The 21,758-nt window shown below is 31.5% G+C and overlaps 1 protein-coding gene across 1 annotated transcript in view; it reads right to left on the bottom strand.

The window, feature by feature from the left end:
- The window catches only part of Lrriq3 (leucine rich repeats and IQ motif containing 3), a 198,521-nt gene that overhangs the window by 108,076 nt on the left and 68,687 nt on the right, over positions 1-21,758 (bottom strand). The window contains exon 5 of the mRNA XM_047566903.1: positions 7,723-7,879. Within this exon, the coding sequence (XP_047422859.1) occupies positions 7,723-7,879 (157 nt within the window). The remainder of the gene's footprint in view (positions 1-7,722; positions 7,880-21,758) is intronic.

The raw sequence follows: 21,758 nt of genomic DNA, 5'->3' as shown, positions 1-21,758 counted from the left end.
GACAGATCTTCCAAACAAAAACTGAACAAAGAAACCATAGATCTCAATAACACAATCAATAATTTAGACTTAACATACATTTATGGAATATACCATCCAACCAAGAGCGAATACACTTTCTTCTCAGCAGCACATGGATCCTTCTCTAAAATAGACCATATATTATGCCACAAAGCTAATGTTAGCAAATACAAGAAGATAGAGACACTACCTTGTATTCTATCAGATCATAATGGATTGAAGTTAGAAATAAATGAAAGAGTAAAAAACAGAAACTACTCCAACACCTGGAGATTAAACAATATGCTATTATATGATGAATGTATAACAGAAAATATTAGGAAGGAAATTAAAAAATTCTTAGAGGTAAATGAGAACAAAGAAACATCATATCAAAATCTCTGGGACACTATGAAAGCAGTACTTAGAGGAAAATTTATTTCATGGAGCGCATTTAATAAAAGAAGTAAAACTCAACAAGTAAATGACCTAACACTACAGCTCAAAGCCCTAGAAAAAGAACAGACCAACACCAAAAGTAGTAGAAGACGAGAAATAGTTAAACTCAGAGCTGAAATCAACGAAATTGAAACAAAAGAAACAATACAAAAAATTGACAAAATAAATAGTTGGTTCTTTGAAAAAATAAACAAAATTGATAAACCTTTAGCCACACTAACAAAGAGAAGATGAGAGAAAACCCAAATCACTAAAATTCGGAATAAACAAGGAAATATCACAACAGACACGACTGGAATACAAAACATAATTAGAAGCTATTTTGAAAATCTATACTCCAAAAAAATAGAAAATTTCAAAGACATCAACAGGTTTCTAGAGACATATGAATTGCCTAAACTGAACGAGGAGGACATACACAATTTAAATAGACCAATTTCAACTAATGAAATAGAAATCATCAAAAGCCTACCAACAAAGAAAAGTCCAGGACCAGATGGGTTCTCAGCCGAGTTCTACAAAACCTTTAAAGAAGAGCTCATTCCAATACTTCTCAAAGTATTCCATAAAATAGAAGAGGAGGGAACCCTCCCAAACTCATTCTATGAAGCCAATATTACCCTGATACCTAAACCAGACAGAGACACATCGAGGAAAGAAAATTTCAGACCAATATCCTTAATGAACATCAACGCAAAAATTCTCAACAAAATTTTAGCAAATCACATACAAAAACATATTAAAAAGATAGTGCACCATAATCAAGTGGGTTTCATCCCAGGGATGCAAGGTTGGTTCAACATCTGGAAATCAATAAACGTAATTCACCATATCAATAGACTTAAAGTCAAGAATCACATGATTATTTCAATAGATGCAGAAAAAGTATTTGATAAAATACAGCATCCCTTCATGCTCAAAACACTAGAAAAAATAGGGATAATGGGAAAATTCCTTAACATTATAAAGGCCATCTATGCTAAGCCCATGACTAATATCATTCTAAATGGTGAAAAACTGAAAGCATTCCCCCTAAAAACTGGAACAAGGCAGGGATGCCCTCTTTCACCAATTCTTTTCAATATCGTCCTTGAAACTCTAGCCAGAGCAATTAGACAGACCAAAGATTAAGGGGATACGAATAGGAAAAGAAGAACTCAAACTATCCCTATTTGCTGATGATATGATTATATACTTAGGGGAACCAGGAAATTCCACCAGAAAACTTTTAGATCTCATAAATGAATTCAGTAAAGTAGCGGGATATAAGATCAATGCACATAAATCTAAGGCATTTTTATACATAAGTGATGAATCTTCAGAAAGAGAAATTAGGAAAACTACCCCATTCACAATAGCATCGAAAAAAATAAAATACTTGGGAATCAATCTCACAAAAGAGGTGAAAGACCTCTACAATGACAACTACAGAACACTAAAGAAAGAAATGAAAGAAAACCTTAGAAGATGGAAAGATCTCCCATGTTCTTGGATAGGCAGAACTAATATTGTCAAAATGGCCATACTACCAAAAGTGCTATACAGATTCAATGCAATTCCAATTAAAATCCCAATGATGTACCTTACAGAAATAGAGTAAGCAATTATGAAATTCATCTGGAAGAATAAAAAACCCAGAATAGCTAAAGCAATCCTTGGCAGAAAGAGTGAAGCAGGGGGTATCGCAATACCAGATCTTCAACTCTACTACAAAGTAATAGTAACAAAAACGGCATGGTATTGGTACCAAAATAGAAAGGTGGATCAACGGTATAGAATAGCGGACATGGGACACAAACCCAAATAAATACAATTTTCTCATACTAGACAAAGGGGCCAAAAATATGCAATGGAGAAAAGATAGCCTCTTCAACAAATGGTGCTGGGAGAATTGGAAATCCATATGCAACAGAATGAAACTAAACCCATATCTCCCACCATGCATGAAACTAAACTCAAAATGGATTAAGGACCTCTGAATCAGACCAGAGACCTTACATCTTATAGAAGAAAAAGTAGGTCCAGAGCTTCAACATGTCGGCTTAGGACCAGACTTCCTCAACAGGACTCCCATAGCACAAGAAATAAAAGCAAGAATCAATAACTGGGATAGATTCAAACTTAAAAGCTTTCTCTCAGCAAAGGTAACTATCAGCAATATAAAGAAAGAACCTACAGAGTTGGAGAAAATCTTTGCCAATCATACTTCAGATAGAACGCTAATCTCCAGAATCTATAAAGAACTCAAAAAACTCTACACCAAGAATGCAAATAATCCAATCGACAAATGGGCTAAGGAAATGAATAGACACTTCACAGAAGAAGATGTACAAGCAATCAACAAACATATGGAAAAATGTTCAACATCTCTAGTAATAAGTGAAATGCAAATCAAAACCACCCTAAGATTCTATCTCACTCCAATTAGAATGGCGATTATCAAGAATACAAGCAACAACAGGTGTTGGCGAGGATGTGGGGAGAAAGGTACACTCATACATTGTTGGTGGGGCTGAAAATTAGTGCAGCCACTCTGGAAAGCAGTGTGGAGACTCCTTAGAAACTTGAAATGGAACCACCATTTGACCCAGCTATCCCACTTCTTGGCCTATACCCAAAGGACTAAAAATCAGCATATTACAGACATACAGCCACATCAATGTTCATAGCTGCTCAGTTCACAATAGCCAGATTGTGGAACCAACCTAGATGTCCTTCAATTGATGAATGGATAAAGAAAATGTGATATATATATACAGTGGAATATTACTCAGCCATAAAGAATGATAAAATTATGGCATTTGCAGGCAAATGGATGAAATTGGAGAATATCATGTTAAGTGAGATAAGCCAATCTCAAAAAACCAAAAGAGGAATGATATCGCTAATAAGTGGATGAGGACACATAATGGGGGGTGAGAGGGGTTAGTGTTAGGGTTAGAGTTAGGGTTAGGGAGGGGGGCAAGAATGGAGAAAGGAAGGACTGTATAGAGGGAAAAGAGGGGTGGGAGGGGTGGGGGGAAGGGAAAAAATGGTAGAATGAATCAAACAACATCACCCTATGTAAATGTATGATTACACAAATGGTATGCCTTTATGCCATGTACAGACAGAGAAACAACATGTATCCCATTTGTTTACAAAAAAAAAAAAATCACATCGAAAGGTGAGGATGGTCTTGGAACATAGAGTAAATTAAGGTTTTATTCTAGATATAGAGATAAGCTATTTAGAAATATCATTAAACACAACACAATTCATATTTTAAAAAAATACATGGAATTTTTATGCAAAATTAAAACATTTTATTTTGCAAATCAAGCGTAATATTTGATTTAAAAATAATGTTAACTGTTATAAAGGAATAATCACCTAAAATTTGCCATTTTAATAACCACTGTTAACATCTTGATAAGTATAATTGAACATATTTATAGTATAATTAAAATGTAATTCATTTATGTTTGTGACCTTATTAAAATATAAATAATTCTTCAAGTTTATGAAAGCAAATTGAAATACATAAATCTTTAGAATATGTTGAATAATAATTAATAGAGATGGTTCACAGAGAGGATTATATTTGAGAACATTATTTTATTTAATAGAAATGACATTCAACATGGCATGTATATAATTCCATCAGTATTATTTATGGGAAAAATAACCTTTGGAAGCAAAGCAATAATCAATAAAATATTTTAGAATGAAACCAAATCAGCAATTCTATAGCAATCTTACTTTAGTATAGCTGAATGTCACATTAGCTTATGTCATACTGGACCTATGCAGTGCCACAAGATTACAAGATATGAGCAATCAGTCAGAAGTGATTGCAAGTAAGAGACCCCTTCCCGAGAAGTTGTATTAGATTACCATATGGATCATTTTTTCTTTTTGTTGATAATTAAGGAGAATCAAGCACTTTCTCCGGAAGAAAAGCAAGACAAAGCATGTGAAATTCCAATCTTCATGCCTAAAGGAGGAGGTTTTACTCAAGTTCTAAGAAAAATATTAAACCATAATTTGAGGAAGTAAAGTGTAAAAGAAGAGAGAAATCAACAACCCTTATAATAGTCTGGCCATCACTTTCTTACCTCACAGATACTTTCTTTAACAACACATGGAGACTAAACTATCATAAGGAAGCCTCTGATATGGGGGAAAGCAAAGGAAAAGAGGGAAGCTAGGCTACCTCTTACACCAATTCTCTCCATCTCCCTTCCCACTGAATCTCTTTTCTTAGCCACATGGATGTGACCTCTCATGCTATATCTTTTCTAAAATTCATGTTTGAAATATAGGAAACAAATGAAAGAACACCATTCATGTCAACAAAGTATAAGTAGTGGAGAAACTATCTCTTAGTCAAGCTTATGTTACTATAATTGTACAAAGCACCAATAAAAAATTGCTGTTTGCTACTACTCCCTAAAAATATGTTTTCCTCAGTAACCTCAGAGGAAAAACCTTGACTTTGCCAGAGCAGATATTACATAGATAAGTGCCCCAGAAAAATACATAATAGTAATATCTAGATTTACTACATCATACTAGTGTCCATGTTTCCCTAAAATTTGATCTAAATGAACCATTATAATCTTACATTTAGGTCAGTCAAATATGCACAAGTAGCAACCAAACCCCTTATTAATCCTGTAAGCCAGGGATAAATTACATCCCAATTACTCCATATATTCTATTTCTTCTATTTTGACCCAAGTTTCTTTTATCAGATACCTTCCTCATGGTCCTTGACTTTTGTTTCTGTATGTCATTTATGTTTCCGTACATCATTTACTATTAAGTCTTGCTCCATAAACTTTGGATGTATATTTAGACATCTGGCATTTCCTAACTAAATGTAACTTGAACACTCCTCTGGTTCTTTCTATTTTAAATTACTAAAGACATGAGAAAATTTAAGCCCTTTGTATCAAGAACTTTTCATTAAAAGGAGTGAATCTGCTGAATTCTTCATCTAATTACTGAATTTTTAATTCCATTCTTGCCTAATCCTTTCTGTTGCTTTGCTCACAGCAATTTTTTAATGAACTCTCAGTATTAAATGCTGAAGTTTTCCTGCTTCCCAGCCCTTTCCCTACTCCCTCACCCTGTCACTGTCCCTTAGATGATAGGTTTTCTTAGGCCACTGGCATCAATACTACAGTTTCTAATAAACCAGACTCCAGCACACAAAAAACTATGTAGTTGACTGGTAAATAAATAAATAAAAGAATAGTATATCAACTAAGTGAAGTTAACAGGAGATTACAAATGAAGACAGAACAAAATGAAAGGCCAATTTTATATAAAAGAAAAAATAATTTATCAAAAATGAATATTACAATTAAAGATCATTTTAATTAAGAAATTGAGCTTCAAAGTCTGTAATGTTCTGTGAATGGAGCCTATAGACAACAAAAAAGTAGAGAACAAAAAAATTGTGTTTAGACTATGAAAAAATTCTTCCAAAGTGACATTAATAGTGGCAAGTTTGCAGAATCATCAATAGTCTAGATTTAGAAAACTATAATAGATATATTTTTCCAAAATTTCATAACATTCAAAATACTTACAAAGCTCTGATGTTGTATTCTATGTAACTTTGCAGATAATAATCTTTGAAAAATATTTTTCCTGATTTATATGCCTATAATAGTCTTTTACTATAACTATATATACTTATACATACATATTAGTATATTCAAGTAAGTTATAAGTATATAATAATTTGGTTATCAATATACAAGACTTACTGAAAAATCTCTTCTTTATAAAGTATGCAAAAAATCAAGTAGCATGCTCTGATATAAATGAGTTTCTCTTCTACACAGGGGGTCATAAGAAACAATATGAACTTTATAATTTCACAGAGTACACTATCAACTGGAACAAAATAATACAGTTGTTACTGAGTACCAATGTGAAAAAGGTTTTGAGTAGGATGTATTTGCCTTTTAAATGTGTTATTAATCAAAGGATAACTTTTGTGAGATTTGAGGATTTGTGAACATTACTGTGCTTTATATCTAGAACACAAGTTCTTACTTATTTGAAATCAAACTATTGGTAGTCTAGACATTTTGCAGTCACTTCTTTTTATGCTAATATAATAGAAATGTTGTAGCTCTGTCTACTTGGGAATAAGTCCATGTATGAAGGACTTTATCACAAACACATTAGAAATTTAAGAACTGGATGGGCATGGTGACCCATGCCTGTAATACCAGTGACTCAAGAGGCTGAGGCAGGAAGATCAAAAGTTCTAAGGCAGCCTCAGCAATTTAGCAAGGCCCTAAGCAACTTACTGAGATCCTGTCTCAAAATAAAAAACAAAAATGACTGGGGATGCGGCTCATTGGTTAAGTACCCTGGGTTCAATCCTTGGTATGAAAGAAAGAAAGGAAAGAAGGATGGAAGGAAGGAAGGAAGGAAGGAAGGAAGGAAGGAAGGAAGGAAGGAAGGAAGGAAGGAAGGAAGGGAGGGAGGGAGGGAAAGGAAGAGAGAAAGGAGGAGGAGGAGGAGGAGGAAGAAAGGGAGGGGGGAAAAAGGAAGGAAGGAAGGATCATAATTTTTTTTACTCTTGTTAACTCCAGTATAATGTTGAGTCTTCATTTCTACCATTACCTAATGTCCAAATCAAAACAAAACCCTAAAGATAGAAAAACTACAAACTTTGTTATCAGAGACCTGTAGTCAAAGCAAGCTACATCACATAACTGTATGACTTTATATAAGTTAATTAACATTGCTGAGTTTTAGTTTCTTTATTTCTAAGATTAGATAAAAATATCCATATCATATTGTTGTGGATAATAAATTGCATACCAGATGCACAATACCTAGCACAGTTCCTGGTAACATAGTAGGCATTCAACTAACATAAGCAAATTTCTTTCTATTTTGATATATCCTCAAAGCAATTTGGGATTTATTAAAAAACATTGAATGAATGTTATACTATACTTTAATAAGCTAAACATTTCTTTTTTGTTTTAAACTGAATTTATATCACTGTTTATTATTTAAATAATTAAATAAAATGATACATCAAAGCATATATTATTAAGTGGTCATAATGTTATTAATGTACTATATTATAATGTCATAATTAATTATATGAACTTTTTAAAGTATAAATAATAATATTAACAATATAATGGAAGATATTTGAGATTCAAGAAATTCTTCCTAATACTTCATAAATTAGGACACTAGTATCTTAAATAAAAATATCTCAAAATAATAAGCTACACTTACGTGTTTCCAATGTGTAAGTTTTCCTCGTATATTACTTTCATCCTTGAAAATGATATCCTTCAGGAACCCATCTTCAGATCCTTTGGTTATGTAAATCCATTTTGCTTCATATTCTCTAAAAATTTTTTCTCGGTATCTTTTACACATGAAGAAAGGACTTATTATAAGGGAAGAAAAAATATCCATTAAATTTTTGTTAGGAAATAAGAAAAAACTACTCATAAATTTACTACATCTTAGTACGGTGATGAATTTAATATAATATTTGTTTTTCCTTATTAGTATATCATACTATATATGGACTAAGGTTTGTTTGTCAACATTCATTAAGGGTTAAACGTGTGAAATTTCTGCTACTATGAATGTACAAATGATTTTGTTCTTATATCTGTCTATGTTATATATATTTTAAAATATAATTGCAGGAAAAAGAACATAACTAAACTATCAATATGAATATAAGACAAACAGTGTGAAGTCTTTTTTTTCCTCCCCAGTGAAGAAATAATTTTTACTGTGGTATAAATACTTACTATATCACAAAAATTATATTTGTACTGCATTACATATACTAGTTCTCTTGATTTGTACTACCCAACAGAATATAGATCATAATATAATTCTAAATTTACTACTGGACAGACTAAAAAGAGATAAAAAGAAGTAAGTAAGGTTAATTTTGGTACTATGGTTTAACATAATACATACAAAATATTACTCAGTGAATAACATCTACAAACTAACATCATACTTTATCATAAAATAGTGAATGTTTTACCCTCTAAGATCCAAAACAAAGGAAGGATATGCCCTGTCATCACCCTTACTGAATATTATTCTAGAACAACTACCTAGTCAAGCAAGGAAACAGAAAGAAACATACAGAATGACTTATCTTTGACTACAGATGCAAAATTTTTGAACATTAGAAAAAAGAATTCATCAAGGTAAGTAAAGTATAACAACACTCTGCTTATGTATTACAAAACTCAATGTATCAACAAATTAATGGAGGAAAAAATGTATGGTTATATAAATAGATACAGAAAAAGCATTAGAAAAATTTATTAAGGCAATCTTTATTCAACAATCTTTGTAAGAAGGCATCAAATTAAACTACACCCATATCATGGAAACAGTTTACCAAATATCAATAACATACATTCAATGTGACAAAACAGAAAAATCATGTAAATTCAAATGATGAACAAGGTAAGTTTATTGTTACCATTATTACTTAATAGCAGAAGTACAACAAAAATAATCTAAGGAAACTAATTCCTACTTCTCATATGTCTTAAGTGGGTACTATTTCTTCATTCAAACTACTTTTACTGGTGACCTAGAAAATACTTAGGGTAAGATGTATTAAAAGAATAAAATTTTTAATGATTTAAACAAAACAGAAGGTTACTTCTCATGCTTAACTGTCTAGGTTTGTGGGGTATCCCTGTTTCATAAACTCATTTGATCTTGTTTCACCACACCCAAGAACACTGTAATCAACCATATGATAGATGTATTCCATTATATTGCAAAGGGAATACATGAAAACAAGTGAAACATAATAACCATTCAAGCAAGTAAAGCAGAAACTGTACTCTTTACTCATGCTTACTTGCAAAGGAAACAAAAAATATAATCAGCATTGCTGGTGGGGTTGCAAATTAGTGCAACCACTCTGGAAAGCAGTATGGAGATTCCTCAAAAAACTTGGAATGGAACCACCATTTGACCCAGCTATCCCACTCCTTAAACTATACCCAAAGGACTTAAAATCAGCATACTACAGAGATACAGGCACATCAATGTTCATTGCTGCTCGATTCACCATAGCCAGATTGTGGAACCAACCTAGACGTCCTTCAATTGATGAATGGATAAAAAAACTGTGGCATATATATATACGATGGAATATTACTCCTCCATAAAGAATGATAAAATTATGGCATTTGCAGGCAAATGGTGAAATTGGAGAATATCATGCTAAGTGAGATAAGCCAATCTCAAAAAAACCAAAGGACGAATGATCTTGCTGATAAACAGATGATGACATACAATGGGGCGTGGGAGGGATTAGCGTTAGGGTTAGGGTTAGGTTTAGGGTTAGGGTTAGGGAGGGGGGCAAGAATGGAGGAAGGAAGGACTGTATAGAGGGAAAAGAGAGGTGGGGGGTGGGGGGGAAGGGGGAAAAATGGCAGAATGAATCAAACAACATTGCCCTGTGTAGATTTATGATTACATGAATGGTATGCCTTTACTCCATGTACAGAGAATCAAAATGTATCCCATTTGTTTACAATAAAAAAAAAAGCTGAAAAAAAAAAAAAAGAATAGCTTATGTTGGATTGTTATCAATAAGATACTTTGATATATTTTATATAATCCCATTTTAACATATTTATATTGCCTCTTTTATCTGAATCTACATAAAAATCACTATATTTTTTAAAAAATGTAATCAGATGAACAAGCTTAGCCACAAAAGAAATTTTAAGATAATCTCTACAGTTCAGTCAACTGCCAAAAGGAAAGAGAATAATGGATTTTTAGGGGAAAGGTAGTATCCTGCAAATGTCCAAAATGTACTCTGTGAGGAGAACAAATTCCTTAATACCATAAACTTACGTGCTCTAATAAGTAGAGATAGATCATGAAGAAATAAAACATTAAATATATATTAAGTGAATTACTTTTTATTTAGGTTAATCTAGGGTAATATTGCTAAGAAGAGATAAGATATACTAAGGATCTCAGGAAAACATTCCATCTAGAGCAAACATCTAGTGCAAAAGTCCAGGAAGAAGTATACTTGATGAGGCAAGATCACATATGGCATGTTTGAAGAACAGGAGGAAAGTCACTGAAATGAAAAATCATTGAACTTTAAACAGAAAAGTGACTTTGAAATGATCACTCTGGGAAGAAAAGTTCTGGAATAGAGATATAAAGAATTCTGTGGAAACTGTCCTCAATGAAACGAACTTAACCAGTGAAAATTATTTTTTTTTAATTTAAAGATCTCGGGAAATTCTCCAAAGAGAGTGTAGCACAGTGAGTAAATATTTAATCAACAAAATCTACTGTCTCATTAACTTAATATTTTCATTTTCTTAATATATTAACATACCCTAACAATGAGAATCTGTGCCATTTAAACCACGAGTTGCTTTCTTCTTCCTTTTCTTTCTTTTCAACCCAGTTCAGCATGACAGAAGTTCTACTGTGAGTAGGTACAGTCTGGAACACAGAATCCCTCTTCCATCAGGACCCAGCTGAGAGCTAAAGTATCTCACCAAAAAGAGAAAGGCACCAATATTTTCTCGTACCTTACCCTAAGCTCCATGTTTCGGAGGATTATGCCAGGCAAGAATGACTGATGACTGAACCCTTTTCCCTCTTCAGTTCCCGCTCAGGACAAAAGCTCTAACCTAGATTCAATACATACAGAATACGGACACTTTGTTCTTACCTCAACTCACTTGTAGGGTGGAGATTCTATATCATGTGAAATTATCCTAATTCAGCACTCTGCTTATGAAAGAAGGATGTCACTGAGAGAACTGTACCACTGACTCTTTCCCTGCTCCACAGAAGTGGCAGAGGTTCTACTCAGGAATAAATGCAGCATATCTGGATCCACTCTGACCTTAACAAGACAACTGACTTTATGGAACAGAATGTCAGGGGAAGTTCAAGTCTAAGAGCATTATTAAAACAATGAAAATTATGCAATTAAGAGGAGGCTGGTGGCTTAAAGGAAACAGTTGACTAGTTTGAAGTTACTAAAAAGAACAAGGGAAAGAGTTAAGCAGAGTCCTTCTAGGGTCAAAACAAACTGCAAAGACTGGATTCAAAGTTACCCAGTAATGGAGCCCAATTTAGAATATATATATATATATCAAACTATGGAGCAACTTATGTTCCAGAGCAATGTCAGAAACAAAAAAATTAATAGTAATTAAGTGGCAATTAGTGGAAGCTTACAGGGGTACTATAACAGAGGAGTACAGAGAATTTAACAGAGAAATCAGGAAAAAGAAAAAAGAAGGCCCTGCTAAAATGAGGGTCATCTCTGGAATAAATGCACATGGCCAAACATGAACCTTTAATGAGCACTTTCAGGAGCTAAACAATTCAGGGAACATACATTTTACTAAAATAATCTAGTCAAATCATTAAATTAACAAATAAATGAACAACAACAAGAAATCTGGATGGAGGTACAATGTACTGGTTTATTCAATATATAAGCTAAAATGTTCAATTTTCAACCACAATTTATGAGACAAGCAAAGTAATAAACATTGCAAATTATAGATAAGAAGGGACAACCAAAACTGCCTATGAAAGACCCAGATGACAAACTTAACAAAGACTTCAAGGCAGGTATTATGGTCAAAGGAAATCAAGCTTAAATGTATGATAACAATGCCTTTTTCAAATACAGACTATCACTAAAAACAAATATTAAGAGTAAACAAATGCTACAACTGGAAAAAATACAAACAAATGAAAAACTTAACCAAAGTAGCTCAACATAGATCTAAACTGGAAAAAGAAAGTGTTGGAAATTTTGAAAAGACTGTTAGAGATTATGAAATTTGAAAGAACAGAAAAAATAATTAAGATATGAACCAACCCATTAAGTTGAGCACCATTAAGTTCATCAAAAAGAGTAATAAGAATACAGAGGACAGAAAAGATGGAAAAAGGTAGAGAAAATTATCAGAAGCAATAATGATAAAAAGTTCTGAAACTTGATGAAAAAAGTGTACACATCAAAGAAACCAGTGACCTCAAATGACCTCAAAAATGAGACTTTTTTAGTCACATTCAGACCACTAACTTTGGATTTTTAATCAACATATCCTCAATGTTATTTGAATTAATGAATGTTGGAACAATGAATAGAAAAGCAATTGAATAAATAATTCCACTAAAAGGAAAATTAATTTTTAACATTTACAGATTATGGAAATGGTCTGGGCCTCCTTTGAGTCTTTGGCTTTACGTTCTACCTGCCATTATAAAAATCCAAAGTTAGTGGTCTGAACATTGCATGAACTTCTCATGGAAGATTTTTTTCTATCATTAATATGAATTATTTTTAAAAATTAGTGTTTTAAGGAAATAAATTATTTCATGTCAAAATATTTTCTTTATATTTCCATCTCAATTTTACTTGAGGCTCCCCAAGCAATATTATAAATTGGCTTCTTTATGTATACTACTGATCAAAGGATCTGAATTGTCTGGTTGCCTTAACTACTAAAACTCTCATTACAAAATAGTACAAAACTCATGAATTAAAACAAACAAACAAACATGTGGATGGTGGTGAAAGTTTGTTCTGTCTTTGACAAATGACTTAATTAATCTTTTAAGATCCTTTATGAACCTTGTAACTCAGCCTATATCTCAAGACCAAAGAAACTGGAGTGGGAAAGGAGAGTCTTGGATCTTCCACGGAATTATTTAGATTGCTTCCAATATTCCAAGAACATAGACTACAAAAGAAAATTTTTGAAGAGCTGTGGTACATATCAGAGATTAACTTAGGGATGATGAACTCAGTGAATTAGAAAACAAACTTTATTTGCATACACATGTGTAGGCTAAACAGAAATAATAAACACTGATTTTATTATTTTTAAAGGAATCTGTGACCACCCAAAACAAATTAAACTTTGGGACAGATATTAAAATGAATAAGAATGTTCTAAAAGAACAGAAAAATCAAAATAATTAAAAAATGAGAGGACAAGTTAAAGCAGTCTTGCATTTTTAAGATGTAGAATAGAAAATCAATAGAACACAAAGTAGGACATCGTTCAAGTAAATCTAGGCCCAAAATAAGTTATAGCAGCTTTAAAATCAAAATATATTGAAAACAAACTTGAAAAATTGTATAACTTGAAACGATAAAACAGATGAATTCTCCAAGATAGAAACTTGTTTCACCATAGGAAGCAGTCAATATTAGAGAAATTTGGAGGCACGGAGACCAGAAAAAAAAAAAAAAAATCAAAAACTCAGAACTCCCTTTACCTGGAGTTTTTACCTTTGCCCCACTGAGATTAAATAAAGTTTCATTCAGTCTTTCTTACTCTGGAAAGGGAGATAATATATTAAAGAATACTATCATAGCTTGAAATTTGCAACTAGAAAGACCCATAAATAAGATTATAATAGACCAGAAATAGTCCTTTAAAAATAAAGACACAAATTAATCAAACCCAATGCTCCTCCCCACTGAACCTATCAAAGGGCCAGATAATAACTTTGGCAATTTAGAAAAAAATTAAAAGTCTTCTCTGTCTTATAAAAATAACAATAAATTATTGAATTAACTAGTATTTATAATTGTATACACAGATAATATTAATAATATTGAATATTTTTAAAAGCTTGCAATCTCAAGTTTACAGTTAATTACCTAAGTTCAATAGAAAAATGCTGGGACATGAGCATCAAAATTCAAATGATGTATTGATTACAGTAAGTTTTCAATGAGAAAGAATATATATTTAACATGCTTTCAAAATATCTACAAAATATTAGCTGCAAAAAGCAGTAAATTTAGATATTAATGAAAATTTAAAGTCACTATATAAGTATTAAGATTTTATAATATGTAATGTTCCATTAATAAATTATAAGCTGCATATGCATAGAAAAAATTACCTATAATTCAAATAGTTATTAATTTAAGAGAATACAAATGCCCTATTATAAACTTAGTCTTTAGCTCTATTTCTCCATAAAAAATTATTAGTTTTTATGTAGTGCTCTCAGTACTATTCTATTGTAAAACAAAGAAAAACAAATTACTGAAAAAATAAAAATTACAATCAGTAGAGTAAAAATAATCATTTTTAGAATATATATATCTCAAAAGATTTTAAAGAGAGTTTAACCCAGAAGCAAGTGAAAGATTATCATTTTCCAGGTAACTCTGGCAGTAGTTGAAAGTAAAAATATAGACAAATGTAATACAATTAGAAATATTAGTTTTCAACATTGCTTTTAAATGCTACCTTCAAATGCATTTATCCCTGTGTCTCACCCCATTAAAAGCTTAATGACAACTGTCTCCTCCAGAAACTTCAGAAAAAAAGTAAGCAAATTTACATAAGGTCCTATTTTATAAGATGTATTTATAATGACATTATTACTAGCAGAAATAATAGAAAACATGCTGTCTTCATAATATTAATAATATACAATATAATTGTCAATTACTTTTACTAGTAACACAATGATAGAAACATAATACTACATACCCATTGACTTGGAAATTCAAATTTTAGAAACTGTTTAAAAAGTGTTATGCATAAATATATTAATTGAAGGGGTATCTCCCTAAATTTTTTTTATAATTTGGGGAAAATAGAAACAATATTACTGTTCAAAATATTGAGAGAGCTTACCTAAATATAATATACCCATTTGAAAGAATGCATGCAGTTATTTAAAATTAATTCTAAAATAATATTTAATACTACACAAAAATAGAAACAAGCCTATTAGAGATTAGAGAATACCAGGTATAGTCTTTTTTGTAAAAAAAAAAAAATAAATGTATACATATGACCATATATACATATGTATGCACTTATTTAAAAATGTGTATTTATGCACAATTATCAATAATTACTACTCCTTCTTATGAATATTGCCAAACTGCTGACCAGTTTCATATTTTTATCTTGCTCACATGTATATAAATTTTTGCCTTTGCTAGTATACACATGGAATTTTGTTACATTCATTTCTTTGTAACTCTTAACTTACTATGTTACTGAAATCTTTCAAATTAAACAGATTTTAGAAATAACTCATTATTTTTAACTGCATAATATTTCATACTGTCTTTGCATAACAAATTATCAATGATGGACACATAAGCTTTTCAAAACTAAAAATAACTGTTTCTTTCTTTATTCTCTCTCTCTCTTTCTCACACACACACACACTTTATCTTTGTAGTATAAATTTCAAGAAGTGTTATTGATGATGTAAGAATGTATTAGTCAAGATTCTCCAGAGAAACAGAATCAAAATGAAATAGATATACTTAGAAAGAGAGATTTATTTTAAAGAATTGGCTTCCAAAATTGTGGAAGCTGGCAAGTCTGAAATCCAGAGATGGCCAGCAGGGAAGAATTGATATTGCAGTCTTGAGGCAAAATCTGCAGTTTGAGAATGCGAGCAGGGATTCTGTGTTATAATATTTTGGCAGAAATACATCTTCAGAAAATCTTAGTATTTGCTCTGAAGATCTTCAACTGATTGGATGAACCCCACTCACATTATGCAATCTAATTTGCTTCACTCAAAGTCTATGGATTTAAATGTTAATCATACCTAAAAAAATACCTTCACAGAAACATCTAGACCGGGATTTGACCAAACAGTTTAGCAACATTACTTAGCTAAGATGACACCTAAACTATCACAAATAGGGTAACACTTTTATTAATTTAAATTTTAAAAACTACCATTTTGATTCTTAAAATATCTGTAGCAATTCTCACTGATAGTATAATTCCTCTTCCCCTAAATCTTCTTAAGAATTGTAAACACACTGTAATATTTTTAATTTCTTAAAGAAAAGTTGAATCTCATTACTTCTTTAATTTGCATTGATCTTGTTAAAGATATTTTTATAAACACATGGGTTATTTTATATTTCTTCTTCTATGAAATGTCTGTTCATATCATTTGTTTTTCTGTTTAACTTGGTTTTATTGCTTGATGAATTTATATAAGTTTTTTATATGTTAACATTCTTTAATTTCTATTGACAGATTCCTTTTAAGATAGTTAAATATCTTCTTCATTTATAGCTTATAAAAGGTATGTTCCACAGTAAGTTTACAAAATATTTAATTAAGTTCTATATTTAATTCTTAAACCTATCTGAAATATCTTTTTGTACATGGTATATAGAAGAAAAAAAACAAGTTTTGTTCATAAAGATAATCAATTTTGCCAACACCAACTATTAAACAAACCATACTTTTTCTATCAAATTTAAATACTACTCCTATCACTTTGAAATCTCTTTATATATTGCATTATGATTTATTAATGTTTAATTTTGAGTCATATATGTTCCTGATACAGTACAAAAATGTTCATTTTCATTATCACATTAGAATTAAAATTATATAAACCTTATAAAATGGTGTTTTAAAACCTTTTCCAATGAACAAGACAAGTTTAAACACTATTATAAACCTGTGTATTAAAGATTAGATAGAATTTAGCAATAAAACAATCTAGAAAGTATGCTTTTGTCAATGGTAGCTTTTAATTCTATTGTATGTTCATCAGTCTATAGAGATATTAAATTCTCTTTGGATCAATTTAATAGTTGCATTTGCTTAGATATTATAGTCATTCCACTAGATATGTATCATTGAAAAATTTTATGTTAGGGAGAACAAAGAAAATGATATTTTTGTTTACTATTGAGAACAAAGCAACTTGTGTCTGGAAGTGATATGCCAAAAGGCTCAGAGAATTATGACTTTCTCAGGCCTTTCCTGGCTGCTTACCCACTACCACTTAAGGAAGATATTAAGTTATTAAGTGAAGTGGTTAAAAGTTTTACTCCAGATTTTAAATGTTGATAATTTCACATACTAGTGATTTACACGATTTTAAACTTATTTTTTACTGTGAATATATGTCACTTATTAGTTTTCTTATACATTTTTACTGAACTGGGCCTGTCTATTTCATTATCCCTTTCAGGAAGTAAGCACTTATTCCAATGAAAAGACAGACACTTTCATACTAAATTAAAAATAATAAAAGATAAGTTCTAACTATGAGAAATATACATGAGAAAGTGTAAACTTTTGTTTTGTTTGTTGGTCCTGGGATAAGAACCCAGAACCTCGTGCCTGCCAGACAAGCACTATTCCACGGAGCTACATATCTAAACTGACACTATAAAGTAAAAGAACAGAGGAAAATGTTCCATAAAAAGAGTAACTGAAAGGAAGCTACAATGGCTATAATAATATCAGACAAAATAGACATTAAGTTAAAGGATGTCATTGGAAATAAAAAGGAAAATGTTATATTGATGAAAGGATCAATTTATCAGTTATACTTTAACAAATCAAAACACGTACCTAACAACAATGCTCCAAAGCTTGTGATGTAAAAGTTAATACAATTGGAGAAAAAAGTAGACAATTCAACAATAACAGTTTTAGACTTAAATGTCACACTTTCAATAGTAGATGGAATAACTACAGAGTAAATCAACAACCATATAGAAGGTTATAAGAACACTATCAATCAACTGTATGTAACTGATATTTATAGAAAAGTCCACCCAATCACAGAATAAGATTTCTTCTCAATCACATGGGACATTCTTTAGGATATAGTACATAAACAAGACTATAAAATAAGTATCAACAAATTTAAAAAAACTGATATCAGTAAATGTGTTCTATGATTTTGATGCAATTAAATTGGAAATTAAAAATGAGGGTAATTTAGGAAAATCAAATATAATTGAAAATTAAATAATTACTTCTAGACAATTCATAAGTAAAAGAAGAAATCATAAAGGTAGAAAATTTTTGAGTTCAATGAAAACACAACATATCAAAATTTTTGAGATATACCTAAAAGAGTGCTTAGATGGAAACTTACACCTGGAAATGGTCATGTTAGAAGAAGAAAGATCTGAAATTAATTGTATAAGCTTCTATTTGAGATACTTTTGAGGAAAAACAAAAGAGTAAAGCAAATTAATATCAAGCAAAATGAAAGGAATATAGAGAGAAAATTAATGATATGGAAAACAAAATAAATAATACAAAAAATCAGTGAAACAATTTATTCCTTGAAAATATAAACAAAATTGTCAAATATCTAGGTAGGTTTTATCAAAAAAAGAGTCATAAATTACTAAAGGACAAAATTACTAATGATCTAACAGATATTAAAAGTATCCTGAGAAAATACAAAAAAAAAGTATTATGCCAATAAACTGGAAAAGACAAATTACTCAAAAGACAGAAATAATCAAAATTAACATAAGAAAGAATAACTAGATCTTTCACAAAAAGAGAAAATAAATAAATAAATTGTAATATATAATGTATAATACTACCAAATATTTGAAGAGGAAAAAAATACCAATCCTTCATATTCCTTTCCAGAAATGTAGGATGGAATAGTTCCCAATTAATTTTGTAAGGCCAAAGTATTTTGCCAACCTCTTAGATGGTGGCTTCACTAGGTTTCAGTAGCATAGTGAACACTTTTCCAGGGGAACTTTCTGGCATTCCAGTAGGCCACTTACTAGTAATCTCAAGAAAAAGTAATCCTACAGGCATCTGTGAAGAATAAATAGATCCAATAACATATATATATGTTTCATATATATATATATATATATATTATATATATATATTAAAAACAGCAAATATTCCTCAGGATTTCAGGTTATGTGTAAATCAATGAAGGAAGGAGAATGGGAAGGCAAAAGAGAACAAATTAAGGGAGTAAAAAGTAAGGAGTGGTCACTCTCCATGCAGTCCTATAAATCAAAATGATTACTGTCATTCACTAAATAATCCTTTATTCCTATCACAACCAATGCTACCCAATTGCTCATCAATGTCTCTCTATATGGTACACATAAATGCATTTTCTTTGATTTTTTTTTCTCTGTAAATAGATTTTATACTGTTGCTTGGGGAATAATGACAAGAAAAAAGTCAACACAGATGCATATTTGGTCAAATTTTTGGCCTGTAGTTGTTGAATCTGTGGATACAGAACCCATAGATATGGAGGGCCCACTGTACATGTAGGCAGATAGCAGGAAGTGTGTAACCTCTGACTAGAGTCCCACTTATGTAGGCTCACATGCAAGGTCCTCAGATACATTTGCTCTTTTTAAAATAATTTTTTTACTCATTCTAATTAGTCATACATGATACCGGGATGCATTTTGACACATCATTCATAAATGGTGTATCACTTCTCATTATTCTGGTTGTACATGATGTAGAGTTACACAGGTCATTTAATCATATATGCACAAAGGGCAATAATGTCCAATTCATTCTACTATCATTCCTATCCCTCTCCCCTCTCTCCTCCCTTCATTCTCCTCTGTCTAATCCTAAGTACCTCTATTCTTCCCTAGCTACCATCTTATTGTGAATTAGCATCCAACCCAGTCCCTTATGTCTCATCTAAACTCCTTTCATAACCTTAACTTGCTGCTTATAGCCCTCCCTTGTTACAATTTTCACTCCAGATACCTTAAAGAGTGACATCTGATGATTATCTCTTATTTGCTTAAACATTTATAATGGCTTGCCACTATTCAGAGGAAATGATAATTTTTTTTAACTTTGTGTTACAATTATTCATGAATGCTAACTGCACAAATGAATGAATTGCATTGTGACATTTCCATACATGTATATAACTGGCTTTCATCATGTCCACTCTCACTCCCCCTGGACCACCTCTCCTTCCCTAATAGTCACCTCTTTACTTTCATTTTCTTTAAGAAATGATAATATTTCTTGATATGAACACTGATTGCATAAAACATAAGAATATCAATGCCCTACATGATTCAGAGAGAAAATAACAATACATGTTGTTATACTTGTGATCTTAAGTATCCACCAAAGGTTCGTGTGTTCAAAACTTAGTCCCCAGCATAGCACTATTAGGAGGTGGTAGGAACTTTAAAAGGTGAGGCCTAGAAGAGAAAACAAGTAGAAACTTAGTCTCTGTACCTCACAGAGCTTACATTATCTGGTGATACAGATAATTATATAGACAACTGCAATATTGTATGGTAAGGGTTTGTGATAACAAAAGTGTGTGATGCCACTTAAAGGATTTTAAGTAAGTGAATAAAATGATCAAACATCTATTTTAGAAAGATTACTCTGTTCTTGCTGAGGAAAATATAATTGAAAGGGAGCAAGAAATTCAAGGAAGGTATCCCTCCGAGTCAAATAAGGCAGACAGCACCAAATACAGCAACAATAATGATGATATTTTTTAAATAGCAGCTAATGAGAATGTAATATCCACCTTTGCTAGGTGCTATGTGCATGTTCATGGTCTCAATTCCCACAAGCAAATAGAGAAATAAGTACTGCTATTAGCCCCTGCTCTTTACAATTTTACAGATGAGAAAATCCATGCTCAGAGTAGTTAAGTTGTAGAACCAAATGTGCTCTTAATAGAATAAAACTTTAAAGAAAGAAAGCATTTCCAACCAGTCTCTCTTGAACCACTGTGATGTATTATTATTACTGATATCTCTCCCTGCAAAACCCATTCAAACTATTCATTCATGTTGAATGCCCTTAAAGAAACTGTGGGACCTTTCCTTTCCATCTTTTGTATCCCAGTCATGATGTGATGGTTTTGCTCTGCCACGTGTTCCTACCATTATGTGTTCCTCCTTTACTAGAGATCTAACAGCAGTGGGATCAACCAATCATGAACTGAAACCTCCAAAATTGTGATCCAAACTAAACCTTTTCTCTTTGTAAGTTGATTTGTTATAGTGACAGAACACTGACTAACACAAAAATGGTTCCAAGAAGTGCTGTCACTGCTATTAACATATACTTGGTGATGCAAAACAGCTTTTGAAATTAATTTTCAAAAAGAGTTTGGAAAAGTTTGGACAAATGAGCTAAAGAAATTCTAAAATGGTATAAATGGAGCTTCATGGGTGATTCTAGGGTGAGCTCAGAGGACCAGAATGCTGATGGGAACATAAACAGTAAAGGCAACACTGATAAGAGCTCAGATGAAAATGGGGACTCTATTGGCATGGACTAGAGGACACCCTTATTACACTATAAAAACAAATTTGTATACATTTGGTCCTCACTCAGCTTTATGGGGAGCTGAGCTTAAAAGTGAGGAACTAGTTTATCTGACAGAGGAAATTTAAGGCAGTATAACATTTAGGCAGCAACATGGGTATTATTGACTGATATTTAGCCAAATTT

The sequence above is a fragment of the Sciurus carolinensis genome, chromosome 1 (assembly GCF_902686445.1).
Source record: "Sciurus carolinensis chromosome 1, mSciCar1.2, whole genome shotgun sequence".
Classification (NCBI taxonomy): Eukaryota; Metazoa; Chordata; class Mammalia; order Rodentia; family Sciuridae; genus Sciurus; species Sciurus carolinensis.
The sequence above is the reverse complement of the archived record's forward strand: the minus strand, read 5'-3'. Positions and strand labels throughout refer to the sequence as shown.